Here is a 19,451-nt window from a genome sequence, read left to right as displayed (position 1 = left end):
TCCTTTTATTTTGTCTAAAATGTTAGTGATATTGAATGTGACTAGAAAACGTTCGACAATTTTTTTATAACTTCGTAATCATAGTAACAGAAATTATGAAATTTATTGTCAAATAAATTCAGCGTCAATATCGCAAAGAATTTAGCACACCATACAAAATTATGTGTATATCTTTCATTCACGTTATCGCCAAAATTACCACATTCCGTAATCATGGGAAATCCGGCTCAGAGAAGTTCCCATAGAGAATTCTGGCAGTGTAGGCACAATGAGTTACGCAATGCCCAACTACTGGAGATCCACCCAAATATGAAGCAACGCCTGGAAGGTATGGAGACTACTTTTCAAACGTATCCTCTCGTACAAAATCAAAATTGGCCATCTCGGTCGAAAAGATGTGGTTGTCCCACACCGGCGACGGAAGAAGCAAATACGCAAAGTGGAAACACCAACCCTTGTACATGCGATACGTGTGTTTTGAGTAATGTTCCTTGTGATATTCCCTGTCAATGCAATAAACAAGTTAAAGTTCAACAACCCACCCAAAATAGTGACAATTCCGCCCAAATTGGTGATCCTAAAGTGGTGAAAAATAATGACAATGTACAGGGCTCAGTTAAAAGATGCGGTTGTCCTAAGCCGAATGATGAAATAAGTAAGCAAAATAAAAATACCATAGATGAGAATTCTGTTCAAATTGGAACCTTAGATTATAACTCTACCCCGGGAAACGATGGAAACCTCAATTCATGTACATGTCAAACGTGTACTTTGGGTGATGTTGCTGTTGATATTCCCTGCAAATGTATTAAAGGTCCAGGAGGTTCACAACCTAACGGTACTCCATCCATAAAAAATGCAGTTAATGTACAAAATGGAAATATAAATCCTTGTTCATGCCAAACGTGCCCTTTGGGTGACGTCCCTTATAACATTCCCTGTCAATGCATTAAAACAGCGCAAGCCTCATCACCAATACAAAGAAACGGCAATTTTGGTCAAAATGCACAAGCAACGAAAAATGGAGCGAATTTACAAACGTCGGTCAAAAAATGCGGTTGTCCGTTTCCAATTAATAATGAAGTAAACGCACAAAATGGAAATATAAATCCTTGTTCATGCCAAACGTGTCCTTTGGGTGACGTCCCTTATAACATTCCCTGTCAATGTAATAAAACAGCACAAGCTGGACCACCAATACAAAGAAACGGCAATTTTGGCCAAAACGCAGCTACGATTAACAATTCGCAACCAACGAAAAATGAAGCGAATTTGCAAAGGTCGGTCAAAAATTGCGGTTGTCCGTTTCCAATTAATAATGAAGTAAACGCACAAAATGGAAATATAAATCCTTGTTCGTGCCAAACGTGTCCTTTGGGTGATGTTTCTTATAACATTCCTTGTCAATGTACTAAATCACAAAATGTTCCACAACCCTTCACAAAAAAGGAAACTGATTATACCCCAAAACCGGTAAAAGATAACATAAATGCGCGTGGCGCACTAAAAAAATGCGGTTGTAGTTATTCCTCAGAAAATGTACAAATTAATATGCAAAAGGGTACAAATCCCAATGGTTGTCTTTGCAAAACGTGTCCATTAGCTGACGGTTCTTATGGAATTCCCTGCCAATGCAATAAATCAACAGGAAAAGCACCTTCTCAAAAAAATTACAATTCTTCACAAAACAAAACCATTCCCTCTAAGCCGCCAATAAGCGATGCTTGCAAATGTGATCCATGTCCATTAGCTGATAGTCGTTATCAAACTCCATGCCAATGTAATGAATCAACACAACCTACAAAAACATCAAATTCAAATAATTGTAAATGCAAAACCTGTCCTTTAGACCCCTCTACTTGCCCATGCAATACATTACAAAAGGATAATGAGAGTTGCTCGTGCGAAGAATCGGATAGCTCTTCATTACCTGATAATATTAGTGTAGGCCAAGATGATGCAGAATATGTAGAAAAACTTAGAAAAATGTTGGAAAACGAAAAAACGCTAGGTAAAGAATTGGATGATTTAGGTCGTACTAAAAAATGTTACGAAGGGCGAGTTAAGGAAACACAAGGACTTACGGGTACAAGTGGTAGTGGCGATTATGAAATACTTAATTTAAAACGATTAAACGAAAAACTCGAAGAAAATAATAATAACCTTGAAGCTGAAATTGAAGAGACCATAGCTAATATTAAACATCTCAAAGAAAATGTAGAAGAACCAATGAAAAGAGAAATTGAAGCTGAAAAGAAAAAAATTCGAGATTTGGAGGAAATCTTTCGACGTCAACAAGGGGGTGCAGAATGTAAACGTATGGCAGAAGAAAAAGAATTTGAATTTTTTCAAAGTCAGTTACAACATGCCAACCAATATCTAGCTGATTTAAATATGGTAAATAAAAGATTAAAAGAAGAATTATGCATGTTAAACTGTCGATGTAGTGAGTTGCAAACCGATATTATCAATCAAAAATTAAGCGAAATACATACAATCAGTCGCTTATATGCTCAAAAACGCCGTGATAAGAAAAGCATTCCAAAGAAACCCTCTAAAGGGAGTTCGGATGGTGGAGACGAAGATGGATGGGACGGCGGTGGTGGAGGACCTCAACCTCGTCATAAAGGTAGCCGACGATCCTCAAGTTTAAGTTCAAGCCTTTCAATAAGTTGTAAGGATCTGTCCGATATAAAAGTGTGCCCTCAAGATAGACCATGCCCTGGCAAAGATGGACAACCAAAAGGGGGAACAAGTCAAAATGAATTAGATGTAATCGCACAAAATCTGGAGGCTTTATTAAGTCAAGCTGCTGAGTGTCAATGTACTGACTCTGATTTAGTAGACACGGTGAAGTATATCAAGAATTTGGTGGATATGTTAAATGTGCCTGATACAGTACACGTTCCCAGTAGCGAAAGCTTACCTTACTGCGAATGTGCTGAAGATGGAATTTGTATTGATGTTACTGATGATATAGTGCCCACAAAGGATGTGGAACCACCGGTTGTAATAAGTGAAGAAGATGAAATATTAGGGCAGGAGATATTGTCTGTTTTATTAGATTATTTGGATGCACAAATAGATGATACTCAAATAGGTAAAGTATACAACATTAAATTAATATTTCCCTTTTTACTTTTACAAGTCAATTTGAAACTAGGTGCTAAAGTAAAATGTATTTGTCCTACACCGGATGAAGTTAGTGTGCCAATACCTCCAGAGGAAAGTATTCCAACAGAGGCGCAAGGAGAAGAGGAAAAACCCGTCTCAGACGTTATCGATCGGTTAGTAACTATCAGTTTAATTATTGTTGTTGCAAATCTTTAGTGCTTTATTAAATAGAATTGAAGGCGATGGAGATGCACTTGGAGAAGGAGACGAAGCACAAGAAAATGTAGAAGCTGTACCATTAGACACAACAGATGCAAAAGTCGCTCCATTAGACGCAATAGACGCAGAAGTTGCTCCATTAGACACAATAGACGCAGAAGTTGCGCCATTAGACACAGCAAATGCAGAAGGTGAAGAGGCAACTCAACCCGAAGAAATTTGTAATGACGTCGAGGAAGTACCAGAAGTTGTAGAGCGGAGAAGAGTTTGTTACGGACCTCCTTGTTTAAAGAAGTTACCACCTTTAAAAGATGTTCTTGCAATAGGACCTGATGGAAGACCAATAAACGTATTAATGGGGGACGATGGCAAACCGAAGTTAGATGAAACTGGACATTTATTAGATATGAATGGTCATCGAATACCATCAAACTATGTATTAACAGCAGCCTTACCAGTAATAGGAGAACAACCCATCGAAGAAAAAGTAATCGAAGACGCAGGATTACTTGAAGGTGGTGAAGCAGATGTGGTGTTAGATGAACAAGAAAAACCACTTTTAGAGGAAGAAGTAGCTCCAGAAGAGCTACAATTAGACCAAGAAGGTGTACCAGTTGTAGATGAGAAAGGTGATATTAATTTGGATGAGCAAGCAGGAGAAATCTTAGATGTACCAGAATCTGAAATGGACGAAACCGGGAAACCAATTTTAGATGTCGCCTTAGACGAACAAGCTGAAGTTCTTGGCGAAATCGGAGAACCAACTGTAGATGTAATGTTAGTTGATCAAGAAAAACCATTACTTGATGATTCTGGCCGCCTCTTTGATGAAACCGGCGCCCTAATTACTTGTAAATCATTTGGCAAACCACCATGTGCAATTGATGTGGATGATACAATTTTAGAAGAAACACCAGTTAGACCACCATGTGAAATCGTGGATGAAGATGTAGAGTTGGTGCCATTACCGGAAGCAGAAACAACAGCGGATATTCTCCCGAGTCCTGATGCGGAGTCCGTGAAAATTATCAGCAGATCAACTGAAGGTGATTACGTTACAACCGCAACAGCCTCTGGGAGTGAATTACACATTACAACCGAAGGACCCATAGGATTAATTGATACAACTGTTAAATTGACCGATTCTGGTAATGTTCAAGTTCATACCGACATGACAGAGTTCGAAGAAGAAAAAATAATTGATGAAGAATCTTTAGCACCAACCGACGTAACTAGTGAACCTACAGAAGAATCTGCACACACTGAAATTGATGAAGGTGCGATAGGAGATGTCGCTCGAAGCGAGGAAACAGAAGAAGAAACAACGGAAGTGGAAAGTGAAGCGACCGAGGAAGGAGCTGATGAAGAAAGCACACCCGAATCTATTCCACCTATCTGTGAAATGGAGGAACCTGAAGAAGTTTCAGAAATTGAAAGCGTTGTAAAAAAACCATGTGTTTGTAAATCTGATAAAGCCTGTCAATGCACGGCAACAGATCAAGAATGTCAATGTGAAGAAGAAAAAGAAGAAGAAAAGGTGGACGATCAAGAGGTAGATCTTGGAGCTGATGAGCATATTTGTAAACCAGATATTTGTGCTAGTGGAGAACGAGGAGGTGATGGTCCCTGGAAATGCGAATGCGGGAAAGCCAAAAGTACATTATGTTCAGAATGTGCTAATAAAGATGATGATGATAAAGGTTCAAGGATCCAATTGGATGTGACGATCCGGTGTGATCCACCATGTTGCGTTATCAAAAGCACAACAAGATATAACGATAGCGATTCAAGTAAATCTGATAGCAATAATTCTGTTGACAATCTTTCTGCAATCAAATCAAAATCAGGAAGTGTTAAAGGGGTTTCTGCAGACAATTGTGGTGATGTTGGTATTCAACAAAACTATTACGATTTAGAGGATGATGATAAAGCTATATGTACCATTCCTACTTGTCCCGTATTAATTGCTAAAAATAAAGATGTAGATACATTGGTCGAAAGCAAGGTAAAATTAGGAATGACTGAACATTCATCAGATACTAATGGTAGACAAAGCAGAGGACCTTGCTGCTCTTGTTCAAAACAAACCAGCACCGTAGAAACACCTCAAGGAAATGCCCAAGAAACGCCTCAAGAAACGTCTCAAGGAGAAGCCCGAAAAACTAGTTCAAAGTCTTGTTCATGTCGACTTAAAGGATCAAGAACTACAAGCGGTAACGTATTTTCAGATAGGAATGCTGTTTCAAATTATACTCAATCAACGTGTGATGCATCTACATGTCCCGTGAGAATTCAAGTTTCACGGGATATAGAACAAGGTGTACCAGGAGATCGAGATAAACAGTGCACATGTGGAGCACCATGTTGTCGAAGTACTGTAAACGCTGCTATATCGCCTATAAATGTAAGAGGTACAGGTTCTGTATGTTGTCGAAGAAGTAGGCGTACAACACCATTATCCGGTGACAGCGGGCAACGCTCCTTAGTCAGTTCCAACACTAGAAATCCGTGTTGTTGTGACAGTACCGCGTTCGGTGGCACGCAGAGAATTTCATCAGGCAGAGGAAGTTTAAAGTTTGATCTTTCAACAGGACCGAGTGGACGTTGTATTTGTAACGGCAGTCAACCATTTAGTGAACAAAGCTCTAAGTATGAGGGAGGTTTTTCGCCTATGTTAGAGTGTACATGCTCAGATGGTAGTACGGCCTATGACACCCCACCACAACAATGTTCAAATTGCAAATGCACTTGTGATGGTGATAGCCAACCTTTCTCTCAATTTACTGGATGTGCCTGTTCTGAACAGTCAACAGCCATTAAGACCGTTGATTTAGATCTAAAACTTCCAGCATCAGAAAGTATTTTAGAAGACCCATCGTGTACTTCGAGCACCTGCGAAGAAAGAGATAAAACTTTAGATAAACCTCATGGAAGCAATGATTGCCTCAAAACCTGTGCTTGCATTCAAGAATCAGTAAGTACAATGCGTTCATTTGATACAGAAGAAACCCCAATGTGTAAACCCTCTTTTGAATGTTTACCGATTTGTGCTAAAACCATATGTGGTAAGACGACAGTCGATGCAAGTGTAATGACGCCATCTAAATCGGAGTCGATAGGTGATAGTCAGGATGTTGAAGGAACATGTACTCCAAAAACTTGTAAAAAAGGTCGAGCAGCATCTCGACGATCATGTTCCCTTCCTACTTGCAAAAAAAGACGTCGTCTTTCAAGTAAAGGTACGATTGAAGAAGGAGATGAAGAAACCAAGAAACCACCACCGGGTGTAATGCTAGACGAAAATGGACAACCAATTTTAGATGCAGATGGGCACATGCTAACTCCTAGCGGTCATGTACTACCAGATGGTGTACAAATAGATGCAGAAGGTCACCTCCTAACACCTAGCGGCCATATAATACCGCCTGGTGTACAATTAGATGAAAGCGGTCACCCACTTTTAGATGCAGAGGGTCACATGCTAACGGCCAGCGGTCATGTACTACCAGAGGGTGTACAAATAGATGCAGAAGGTCACCTCCTAACACCAAGCGGCCATATAATACCTCCTGGTGTACAATTAGATGAAAGCGGTCATCCGCTTTTAGATGCAGAGGGTCACATGCTAACGGCTAGCGGTCATGTACTACCAGAGGGTGTACAAATAGATGCAGAAGGTCACCTCCTGACACCTAGCGGCCATATAATACCTCCTGGTGTACAATTAGATGAAAGCGGTCACCCGCTTTTAGATGCAGAGGGTCACATGTTAACGGCCAGCGGTCATGTACTACCAGAGGGTGTACAAATAGATGCAGAAGGTCACATCGTAACACCTAGCGGTCATGTGCTACCAGCAGGTGTGCAAATGGACGCAGAAGGTCATATGCTAACAGCTAGCGGCCATATAATACCGCCTGGTGTACAATTAGATGAAAGCGGTCACCCGTTATTAGATGCAGAGGGTCATATGCTAACGGCCAGCGGTCATGTACTACCAGAGGGTGTACAAATAGATGCAGAAGGTCACCTCCTGACACCTAGCGGTCATATAATACCGCCTGGTGTACAATTAGATGAAAGCGGTCACCCGCTTTTAGATGCAGAGGGTCACATGCTAACGGCCAGCGGTCATGTACTACCAGAGGGTGTACAAATAGATGCAGAAGGTCACCTCCTAACACCTAGCGGCCATATAATACCGCCTGGTGTACAATTAGATGAAAGTGGTCACCCGCTTTTAGATGCAGAGGGTCATATGCTAACGGCCAGCGGTCATGTACTACCAGAGGGAGTACAAATAGACGCAGAAGGTCACATCGTGACACCTAGCGGTCATGTATTACCGCCTGGCGCACAATTAGATGAAAGCGGACACCCGATTTTAGATGCAGAAGGTCACATGCTAACGGCCAGCGGTCATGCATTACCAGATGGTGTACAAATAGATGCAGAGGGTCACATTGTATCACCTAGCGGGCATATATTACCTCCTGGTGTACAACTAGATGAAAGCGGACACCCTATGTTAGATGCGGAGGGTCACATGCTAACTGCCAGCGGTCATGTATTACCAGATGGGGTACAAATAGATGCAGAAGGTCATATTGTAACACCTAGCGGTCATGTGCTGCCAGATGGTGTGCAAATGGACGCAGAAGGTCATATGGTAACAGCTAGTGGCCATGTATTACCGCCTGGTGTACAATTAGATGCAAGTGGTAAGCCACTTGTAGACGCAGAAGGGCATATGTTAACTACAAGCGGTCATGTGCTGCCAGATGGTGTGCAAATGGACGCAGAAGGTCATATGGTAACAGCTAGTGGCCATGTATTACCGCCTGGTGTACAATTAGATGCAAGTGGTAAGCCACTTGTAGACGCAGAAGGGCATATGTTAACTACAAGCGGTCATGTGCTGCCAGATGGTGTGCAAATGGACGCAGAAGGTCATATGGTAACAGCTAGTGGCCATGTATTGCCTCCTGGTGTACAATTAGATGCAACTGGTAAGCCACTTGTAGACGCAGAAGGGCATATTTTAACTACAAGCGGTCATGTGTTACCAGCAGGTGTACAAATGGACGCAGAAGGTCATATGGTAACAGCTAGTGGCCAGGTATTGCCTCCTGGTGTACAATTAGATGCAAGTGGTAAACCACTTGTAGACGCAGAAGGGCATATGTTAACTACAAGCGGTCATGTGCTGCCAGATGGTGTGCAAATGGACGCAGAAGGTCATATGGTAACAGCTAGTGGCCATGTATTGCCTCCTGGTGTACAATTAGATGCAAGTGGTAAACCACTTGTAGACGCAGAAGGGCATATGTTAACTACAAGCGGTCATGTGCTACCAGAAGGTGTACAAATGGATGCAGAAGGTCAGATGGTAACAGCTAGCGGCCATGTAATTCCGCCTGGGGTACAGTTGGATGCAAGTGGTCAACCCATATTAGACGCAGAAGGTCATATGTTGACGGCCGATGGAACTCCGGTTATGGGCGAAGATCTGGCGAAGATGGGAGCATTAGGACCAGACGGCACTCCTACTGGTGCACCTATTGGATGTAAATGTAAAAAATGCAATATTGCTATTTGCGAGTGCAAGGAACCAGTTTGTGAAACAGATCAACATCCCCCCAATTGTACTTGTATTGATTGTATTTGTGATCCATCCAAATTTGATAGGAGTACCGTTGGAGATGCAGCACACCCTCCGGATTGTGTTTGCGTAGATTGTTTATGTGATCCCAGCAATGGCTTTTTAAAGACTTCTGTAGAAGTAGAAGGCCCTAAAGATGCACACAAAGTTCCTTGCGATTGCCAAGTATGTTTGTGTACTCCCTGTGCTGATGAAACTAAGAACTTTGTTTGCCCTACAAGTCTTCCACCGCATCATCCAGATTGCACATGTGCAGAATGTCTTTGCGAGGAATGCATACACGTGCCAGATTGCGATTGTCCAGAGTGTATATGCGCTCGATGTGCTCGTTTCAATGTTCCAACGAATCCATGCACATGTCCTGAGTGTGTATGCGCACCATGCGGAGACACAGAAAAGTTTCCAGAAGCTGAACGTCAAGATGCTGGTGATAAATTATTTGAACAATATCTTGTCGAAGGTGATGCACCTATCCCAGGTATGAAAAAAATAGGTGAGTTATGTGGATGTGAACCAATGGACCAAGACGATGCGAGTAAAAGTGGAGCATCTAAACAACTTGATGCGAACGAAAATTCTTTACCACCATTAGGTCCTGGAAAGACACGTCACCCTGATTGTAAATGCACTCCAGACTGTGATTGCGAGAAATGTCTTGATATTCCCCCTTGCGAATGCGAAGACTTTTTGTGCGAAAACTGCGCTGATGAAAACATGAACCGAAAGAAACGTGAATTTGAAGCACAACATAGTCCCGAATGTGATTGCCCGCAGTGTAAATGTAATCCCTGTAGGGATAAAAATATGGACCTTACATGCGTTTGTGATGAGAATTTTACTTGCGAAAATTGTTTAGGGAAGAAAGCAGGAGTTACATGTGATTGTGACGAGAATTTTACTTGTGATAACTGTTTATATAAAAAAAAGAAAGAAGGAGACGCCGGTGGAGAAGGAGCAGAAGTGGAAAAGGGAAAGGAAAAGGATGAAGTAGTATCCCAACATCCTGTCGATTGTAATTGTTCATCATGTAAATGCAACCCTTGTGTTGATGATGTTATAGAAGCGCAAAAAAAAGAACGGGCTAAAGCTTGTGATACTGGTGCTGAAAAAAACGATTTATGTGATTGCTGGTTTTGCATGTGCAAGTCGTGTAAGGATCCTAAAATTAGAGCAATTACGAATGCTCCCATATCTTCAATATTTAAAAACTGGGATCAAGTAGATATTCCAGATTTAAGTCCGTTAAAAGATGCTTTTAAAAAGACTTCCCAGCAGCCAAATGGTTGTCAATGTCACGATTGCGCGTGTGACCCTTGCAAACTAGATCCCTTTCGAAGTTCTCTTAATACAGGACATGGAGGAAAATGCACATGTACGTCTTGTACATGCTCCGGCAGCAAAAATAAAGCCGAGAAGAAGGAACATGGGAAGGAATGTAATTGTGATAAGTGTGTTTGTGATCCCTGTGACGATCCTATATTTCGAACTAAACGCACATTGGAGAAGCTTAAAAAAGATATGCCAGAACCACATAGCGCAGATTGCGATTGCCCCATATGTCGCTGTGCTCCTTGTATGGACCCGAAGCATGGGCCAGGTTGCAAATGTCCCGAGTGTGTTTGCGAACCTTGCCCTAAACAACCACAACCTACGGATAAACATGGACAAAGTTGTAAATGCCCCATTTGCTCTCCAGTCTCTGCCCCACACGGACCATTGTGTGATTGCCCACAATGTCTGTGTAAACCATGCGCTGATGTGAATATTGCATCAAGTCAATCTATGGAAGATAAACATGGACCATCATGTCAATGCCCAATTTGTGGTCCGTTGGCAGTAAATCACGGAAAAGGTTGTAAATGTCCTGTATGCGCCCCAAAGGATAAATCTAAACAATCTAAGCACAAATCAAAGTCGAAATCTAGTCGGCCTTGCAAATGTGTTGGAGCGTGTTCTTGTGGACCTTCCAAAAAAAAACAAAGGAGTAAATCTACAGACGATGATTTGCGCAAAAAAAAGAAATCCAAAGATAATGTTGCTGGTTGCAAATGTAAACATTGCCAGAAAAGTGCAAAACAGGAAAACACATCTCCTGATAATACAGATCGAAAGAAGGAAATAGAAGAACTAGAAGCTCTGATGGAACAAATTCGCTGTTCATGCGACAGTGCAGAAGTGGATGCTGCATGTCATTATTCTGGTAGTGCTCCAGCACCACCTCCTTGCCCATTGAAGATACTGGATCTTCAAAATTCATTAAAAAGCCTTCAACAAAAATGTGAAACCAAAGATAAAATTATTCAAGAAATGCAAGGCAAGTTACAAGGAAAACCCGATTCAGGTTCTGTAAATGCTATACCAAATAACACACCACTACCGCCGCCTGGTCCGTGCGGAAAATGTGCACCAACGGCAGCGATCGTATCGATTAAAGAAGTTACGCGAATATCATCAGAAAGTGTTTTAGTTAAATGGACACAACCGTGCAATAATCTGGTAATAGGGTACGAAGTTAGTGTTAATGATGTACTACGATCACGCGTACACAGTGCTCAAAGGAATTCAGCCGTGGTATTTGGAGTGCGCTCTGCGAAAAAGGCAACGATATTAGTACACGCTATAACTCATTATGGACGTTGTGAACCACCTGCCAGTTATGATTTCGAATCTTAAACAACATCATTAAAAACATATTTTATTTCTTAACATAAGATAAATCATACTGTGAAAATATCAAATAAAACAGACAGAAATATAAAATTGATAAGAAATATCACAAGACACTTTTGAAACTGTTTTTATTTTACATTATAAATTGATTTCGAAGCAGTTGTGAAAAAAAAATGTTTTAGATTCCATCTTTTTCAAATAAAAGTTTTAGTTCTCTTCTCAAAATCTTTCCTGATGCGGTTTTTGGAATAGAATTAACTAAAGCGATACCACCAGCTAATTTTTTATAGGAAGTTACTTTCGAATTAACAAACTCTTCTAGCGTTGCAATATTAACATTGTGTCCTGGTTTTGTAACTACGTATGCTCTTGGAAGTTCACCGGTATATTTATTAGGCACACCAATAACTGCAGCTTCCGCCACTCCGGGAAAATCCCTAATTATTTCTTCAAGTTCAGCAGGAGGTACTTGAAATCCCTTTACTTTAATCAATTCTTTAATTCGATCCTCGATGTACAACATGCCGTCTTCGTTGTATCTGGCTAAATCTCCACTTCGAAACCAACCGTTTAAGAAGGCGTTCTTCGTTTCTTCATCTTTGTTGAAATAACCTTGCATTACTTGAGGACCTTTTATTAATAACTCGCCAACTTTATTTGGACCTAAATGCGTTCCTTCTTGATCGTCAATTTTTATTATTTTTAATGCGGTGTTTGGTAATGGGTGCCCTATACTTCCGGGATATTTTCCTTGTTGACTTACGGGCATTGAAATTACACTCGGAGAAGTTTCAGTTAAACCATAACCTATAATTACAAGAGAAAATAATTATGTTCATAATAATCAATAACAATATTCTGAACCTTGTAAAACATTTAAAGATTTTCCCACGGTTTTTCTAAATTTCTCTTCGTCCAAAGCACCTAATGGGGCGGCTCCACACAAAATAGTACGAAGATTTTCGAAATAATCTTTTTTTACGCCTTCGTGCGTGTTTAAAAACACCACTTAAATTAAGAATATAATAATTATAAATTGGAGAATTAATTAATATTACGAACCTATGGGAGGAACCAGTTCCATTGCGTGTGGTTTATGGTTACTTAAAACGTTTAAAAAGTTGTTGGGTGTAAACTTGGGTAAAGTAACCATCTTGCAACCCTTTTGAAGTAATGCTAACATACATAACGAAAAGCCGAAAATGTGAAACATTGGTAAAACGCATGGAACCACGTCTTGATCAGAACCTGAATTTGTAAGAAAAAATTATGATTTTAATTTATTGCAATATTTGAATTTCACCAGAACATTCATTTATAAATCTTATTTGCGGGGCGTGGAATTGTTCAATGTTAGCAACAATGTTTTTGTTGGTCAACATGACTCCTTTTGGCATTCCGGTGGTTCCACTTGAATATGGAAGATGCACAACATCATCGTAATCAAGCGCGATATTTTCTTCGGTCTTAAATTTGTAATCAATTAACTCTTGGAAGTTAATACACTTATTGGGAATTGAATCCTCATTCTGAAAACTATAATAACAATTCTTTGAGTATTACTAAAATTATATTAAAACCTTATCTTTCACAATAACGATTGGAATAGTTGTCTTGAGACTCAATGTGGCATCTTTGCAATTTCGATAACCATCATTTAATGTTATAATAAGTTTAGCGTTGGAATCAAGTATTTGTCTTCTTATTTCGGCTAAAAAATGTTTAACATACTAAAATAATTACTGTAGAAGTAACTAAATACCCGAAGTATAAGCCGGATTGATAGTTGTTATCCTTAATCCACTAGAAAGGATTCCTAAAGCACATATAGGATATTCTGGTATATTAGGAAGATGAATAGCCACAACATCTCCCTTTTCAAGCTTCAATAACTTTCGTAAAGCGTTCCCGAAATAAATTGAATTTAACCTTACTTCATCATAAGTGTATTTTTTCCCAGATAATCCACATTCCTGAAAATATATTTAATCGAATACACAATAACATAATCTTTTTTAAACGAACCACCGCCACATTATTTGGCCACCTCTCGAAATTCTGAAACACGTATTCTACTATATTTAATTTAGGAATTTGTACATCAGGAAACGTAGATTTGAGGTATTCTTGCGCGGAAGAAAACTTTCTGCGAAAAGGCCGAGTTAACACTATTGAGTTTCTCCGAAAAAATTTAGCTAAAATTTGCATAATGATCACAAATAAATATTCGGAGAATATGCTAAGATTTTAACGTGTTATTCAGAGATTACTTTGATATGAACATAAAAATTAAAAATAGAATTTATAAAAATACGCTTTGAATATTATGACCTTAGATAAAGGAAAAAAAAATAAGTGTCGCCTTAAAATTTTGTAACATTATTATGACGTCAATGATATGAATTGCTTACACTATTTTTAAAAAATTTTATTAAAGATAATTACAGATTTAATTCAATATTTAACAGATACAGAAATTAAATCCCATCTTTCTCAAAATTCGCTCTTAATATCCTCCTTAAAATCTTTCCAGAAGGATTTTTAGGAATCTCATTAACTATCGCAACACCTCCAGATAATCTCTTATATGGAGCAACTTTTTCGTCGACAAAATTACGTAAATGATTCGGATCAAGTTTAACACCATGTTTTGGAACTACGTAAGCTCTAGGAATTTCACCGGATACTTCATGACTTATACCAATAACCGCCGCGTCAGCTACTCCATGAAAATTTCTTATGATTTCTTCTAATTCTGCAGGAGGTACTTGAAAACCCTTTACTTTAATTAACTCCTTGATTCGATCGGCAATATAAAACATTCCGTTTTCATCGTAACGCACCATATCACCCGTTCTAAACCAACCGTCAGGTGTTATCGATTTCTTAGTTTCTTCTGGTTTATTATAGTATCCTTTCATGACTTGAGGACCTTTAATCAATAGTTCTCCAACTTGGTTCGGTGGAATATGTTTATTTTTAGGATCGTCGATTTTAACTACTTTCATTAATGTATTAGATGTTGGTTCACCCATAGCTCCAGGAAATTTACCCTGTTTCGAAAGTGGAGTACTCATTGCAAAAGGTGCAGTTTCCGTTAATCCATAAGCTTGTACAATATTTACTGGTTTTCCAACCTTCTCTCTGAATTTATCTTCGTCTGATTTACCAAGTGGTGCAGCTCCACAAAGAACAGTTCTTATTGCTTGAAGATACTCCGCTTTAGCATCAGGATAAGTATTTAGGAAAATTACTACAATTAAAACATTTTGTAATTATTTAAATATCCAAAGTTGTTTTTTAATTTTACATAACGGCGGAGCTAATTTTAATAAAGTAGGAGAATTTTCTTTAAGAAGATGCAAAAAATCGTTTGGATTAAATTTTGGTAAAGTTACTAATTTAACTCCGTTCTGTAAAGCAGTTGCTGTTGCCATCGTAAAACCATAAATATGAAACATTGGTATTATTAGTGGTAAGACATCTTGGAAATTTTCTATAAAAAGATAAAATTATAATTTTTTGTAAAAATGGTAGATAATTCTTTACCTGTAGTTTTTTCCATAAAATTAAATGCTTGATATTGAGCAATATTTACAGTCAAATTTTTATTGGTTAACATTACCCCTTTGGGAAGACCAGTTGTTCCGCTTGAATACGGTAAAAACCAAAAATCATCGTTATCCAATTGCTCTAATGGGGTGGAATCGGACTTTAAATTAACTAATTCTTCGTATTTTATAAGACCTTTCGGCACAGACTCATTTTGCTGAAATAAAATTTTACGACAATCATCATAATTAGGGCTTAGAGACAGAACGCAAGATTTATGGTATTCCTCTTAATTCCTGTCATCTTGCAGAAGACCAAGTCCTGCTTGTAGAGGTCTACAAATTGCTGGTTGAAGACTAGATACTGTTTATAGAAAACTGGGACTAGATTCTACTAGCAAAAGATTAGTTACACTACTAATAAATTACCGGGTACTGCTAATGGAAGACTATACTCTGCTACTAGAAGATTTAACACTGTTAATAAAAAGCTGGATATTACTTATAAAAGACTAGATACTGCTGCAGAAGATTAATTATTGCTTGTAGAAAACTGGTTACGGCTGCTAGAGAACCAGATACTACTAACGGAAGACCACATATTGCTTGCCGAGAAGAAGATAATTCGAGTAGAAGGCAGAATACCAGGTACTGCATGTAGAAGTCTAAAAACTGCTGGTTGAAGATTTGATACCGTTACACTAAGCGGTGTTAATAAAAAACCCGTTACTGCTTGTAGCAAACTAGACAATGCTGCCAGAAAATTATATATTGCTTATGGAAGAATAGACTCTACTACTTATAAAAAACTATATACTGCTGCTGAATTTTAACCGGAAATATAATCTATCATATATAATTTTTTATATTTATCCAATAAACCTTTGTAACTATTAAAAGGGAAGATAATTTCCAGCTAGATATTTTGCAAATATTATGTTATATCAAAGTAATTTATAGGTAAGAGTAAAATTTAACAAATCTTAACCGACTATTTTAATATACTAAATCATGATATGTGTTATCAACGTTGCATTGCATTGGAATCAGTATTCGAATTCATTCATTCGAAACCCGACTGTTGAGTGTATCGAGATTATCATTTGGATAGGCGGCAGTCAGTTTAGTGTGAATGGTGCAATCTCATCTTCAACGGTAGTTGCGTTTGATATATCGGAGGTCCATTTTGACTCCGATACTTATCACAATTTATCCATGCATCCAATTTTCAAACTTAAATACCCTATATATCATCGCAATGCGCAGATATATTAAATTGCAGTTGTTTACTCACCGTAGATGTCACTACAATAATTGGTATCTTCAGTTGAGCAGATTTTAAAGCTTCTTGTACGTTATTAACGGCACTATTGATGGTAAAAATCGCTTTTACGTTCGCATCAACAAGTTGACGTTGTATTTCATCTAAAGAAATCTCAGCATAATGTAAGTAATTATGAATTATTAAATGTTTTTTACGTGCAGTATAAACAGGATTTAGTGTTGTTAGTCGCAATCCTGATAGTAAAGTCCCTAAGGTACAAACAGCAAATTGTGGGCTATTTGGTAATAAAATTGCTACAACATCCCCAGTTTTTAAACCAAGTATTTTTCTTAACGATCTACTCAAGTTATGTGAATTTATTCTTAGTTCATCGAAGGTATATTTTTTTCCAGTAACAAAACAGTGCTGAAAATAAATGTTAAGCACGCGTAGAATACCGAGCAAATTTACTTACTAACGCCGTTTTATTCGTCCACTTACTAAAATCTCGCATAATATACTCCGCTACATTATCACTGGTTGTTTCTATATCAGGTAACTGTGAACTTATATATTCAACGCTATGACACCTGCGTATTAATTCCAACGCAAATCTGTTATTTTTTGAAAATAATCGTCCAAGAACTCTCATAGTGAAGCAATATTGTAGAAGTAATCGAATTCGTTTATTACGCTCGCTTATCATATATTTTATATCCCCACTTCCGAACGCAAACGTAAATACGGCGTTGATATACTAAAGTTTTATTTCATGCGAGTTCAACTTGAACATGAAAAGACCTTGGATAAAAAAAATCAACGCGGAGACCTTTGATATTATTTGAGAGTGACAGAGCTATTTATTATCTTATTAAGTTATTATCTCTTAAATAATATTTACATAAATCTTTTTAAGAAATGAAAAGGAACTGAATAAGATTTCTAAAATTTATTATAAAGAATTTTTAGTTTAAATTACTTTTTGGCAAGTTCGTCTTGATATTGTAGTTTTAATTGTCTTCTCAACAGTTTCCCCGCTGCACTCTTCGGAAGATTTTCCACGATTGCAATTCCTCCCAGTAATTTTTTGTGAGGAGCAACTTTTTCTTTAACATATGCTTCTAATTTAACTTTGTCGATTTTACATCCTATTTTTGGTACAACATACGCTCTTGGTATTTCTCCATAATATCTATGTGGAATTCCAATCACGCCTGCTTCAAGAACCCCAGGGAAAGTTCTTATTACCTCTTCGAGTTCAGCAGGTGCCACTTGATACCCTTTTACTTTTATCAATTCTTTTATTCTATCTACGATGTAAAAGAATTGGTCTTCGTTGTAGGTGGCTAAATCTCCGGTACGAAACCAACCATCAACAAAACTGTTTTTATCATCTTCCGGTCGGTTAAAGTATCCTTTCATGATTTGAGGTCCCTTTACTAACATTTCCCCAACAGTATTTGGTCCTAATTGTTTTAATTCGGGATCATCTGGTTTTACTAATTTTAATATTGTATTTGGAAGGAGATGTCCCATACTTCCAGGAAATTTACCTTCCTTAGAATCGGGAGTTGCCAAAACTATGCTTGTCGTTTCAGTCATCCCAAAACCTTGCAACATTTTAAACCGATGTCCAACTCGTTCCCTTAATTTGTCCTCATCCATCTTTGAAAGAGGAGCAGCTCCACATACCACAGATCGTAAATTTTTAAAGTATTCTCGTTTCACCGCCTCATGAGAATGCAAAAAGATAATTAAAGGTGGGACTAACATGAGTAATGTAGGAAAATGTTTTTTTAAACAATTAAGGAAGATATCCGGCGTGAATTTTGGTATTGTTATAATTTTAGCTCCACTTTGAAGAAGTACTAAAGTGGCGATGGAAAATCCATAAATGTGGTACATTGGTAATACAATGGGTAAAATTTCTTGTTCGCCGTCTATAATGCATCAAATTAATAAATAATGTAATAACTTGGGAATTAATGCTGACCTAATATTGCATGTCTAAAAAATTTAACCTCTGGAGCGTTCATTAGGCTAAAACAAGCCATAATGTTGTTGCCAGTAAGCATAACTCCCTTCGGCAATCCTGTAGTTCCACTTGAATAAGGTAAAAAAAATGTATCTGAATTTTCTAACGGTTTAGTATCAACACCTTCTACTTTGTGATTTACTAGTTCATGAAAATCCACAGATCCTGAAGGAATTGATTCTGCAACTATTGTCTTAATTATAATAATAGGAATCTTCTTTTGCATTAATTCAAATGCTTTAATGACCGTAGTGTAATTTTCATTTAATGTAACAATAGCTTTAGCGTTAGAATCGGTTAACTGACGTTGAATCTCTTCTGAAAATTATAATAGATAAAGTGTATACATAATAAATTGACGATTTAATAATATTTACCGTTTATTACCTGCTGTGTACATTGGATTTATTGTCGTTATCTGTATTCCAGCCATAGGTAATCCATACATACAAATTGGATACTCAGGTAAATTTGGTAACAATACCGCTACGGTATCTTGTTGTTCTAATTTTAAATATTTCTTTAAAGATTTACTTAAATTTACCGCCTTTTTTCTTAAATCATCGAAAGTATACTTTCTCCCGGTGATTGCACATTCCTAAAATCTCAATTATTAAAATCTCTCCCAGATTTATTCTTATATTTATTACCGTTGCAATGTGATTTGGAAATAAATGAAAGTCTTTTAAAGCGTATTCGATAAAATTTGTGCTAGGAATATCAACATCTGGTAACGATGATGTGAGATAATCATGTTGGGCACCATATAATCTTCTATATAACACCGTAAACAAAAATTGAGAGTTTTTAGTTACCGCGCGTTTTAGAAGCGACATGGCGTTCGATTTAAATTAGAACGTTAACTAACTCTGTTATTGCCGACTACCACGAACTAATATTTGAAAATGTTATCCCCACCTTTACACCATTTCTTAT

General features: G+C 37.9%; 4 protein-coding genes across 4 annotated transcripts; 1 reads left to right on the top strand and 3 right to left on the bottom strand.

The window, feature by feature from the left end:
* Positions 1-91: 91 nt before the first annotated feature.
* Positions 92-11,776, top strand: LOC111427558 (uncharacterized). The gene is made up of 3 exons (XM_023062764.2): positions 92-3,100; positions 3,164-3,287; positions 3,346-11,776. Exons 1-3 carry the CDS (start codon positions 214-216, stop codon positions 11,666-11,668), a joined length of 11,334 nt encoding a protein of 3,777 aa, XP_022918532.2. The 5' UTR covers positions 92-213; the 3' UTR covers positions 11,669-11,776.
* On the bottom strand, positions 11,675-13,952 carry LOC111427559 (uncharacterized). The gene is made up of 7 exons (XM_023062765.2): positions 13,691-13,952; positions 13,428-13,638; positions 13,246-13,376; positions 12,969-13,194; positions 12,728-12,913; positions 12,530-12,673; positions 11,675-12,472 (listed from the first exon to the last, which is right to left on the bottom strand). Exons 1-7 carry the CDS (start codon positions 13,871-13,873, stop codon positions 11,844-11,846), a joined length of 1,710 nt encoding a protein of 569 aa, XP_022918533.2. The 5' UTR covers positions 13,874-13,952; the 3' UTR covers positions 11,675-11,843.
* Positions 13,953-14,077: 125 nt separating this feature from the next.
* LOC111427427 (uncharacterized) lies at positions 14,078-17,320 on the bottom strand. The gene is made up of 6 exons (XM_023062569.2): positions 16,956-17,320; positions 16,696-16,906; positions 16,511-16,641; positions 15,215-15,434; positions 14,976-15,161; positions 14,078-14,918 (listed from the first exon to the last, which is right to left on the bottom strand). The coding sequence occupies exons 1-6, from the start codon at positions 17,184-17,186 to the stop codon at positions 14,143-14,145; spliced, it is 1,755 nt and encodes a 584-aa protein (XP_022918337.2). The 5' UTR covers positions 17,187-17,320; the 3' UTR covers positions 14,078-14,142.
* A 94-nt stretch (positions 17,321-17,414) lies between these two features.
* On the bottom strand, positions 17,415-19,441 carry LOC111427428 (uncharacterized). The gene is made up of 4 exons (XM_023062570.2): positions 19,166-19,441; positions 18,903-19,113; positions 18,474-18,833; positions 17,415-18,420 (listed from the first exon to the last, which is right to left on the bottom strand). The coding sequence occupies exons 1-4, from the start codon at positions 19,349-19,351 to the stop codon at positions 17,456-17,458; spliced, it is 1,722 nt and encodes a 573-aa protein (XP_022918338.2). The 5' UTR covers positions 19,352-19,441; the 3' UTR covers positions 17,415-17,455.
* Between the last annotated feature and the right edge of the window lie 10 nt (positions 19,442-19,451).

This window comes from Onthophagus taurus, chromosome 2, assembly GCF_036711975.1.
Source record: "Onthophagus taurus isolate NC chromosome 2, IU_Otau_3.0, whole genome shotgun sequence".
NCBI classification, from domain to species: Eukaryota; Metazoa; Arthropoda; class Insecta; order Coleoptera; family Scarabaeidae; genus Onthophagus; species Onthophagus taurus.
The sequence above is the reverse complement of the archived record's forward strand: the minus strand, read 5'-3'. Positions and strand labels throughout refer to the sequence as shown.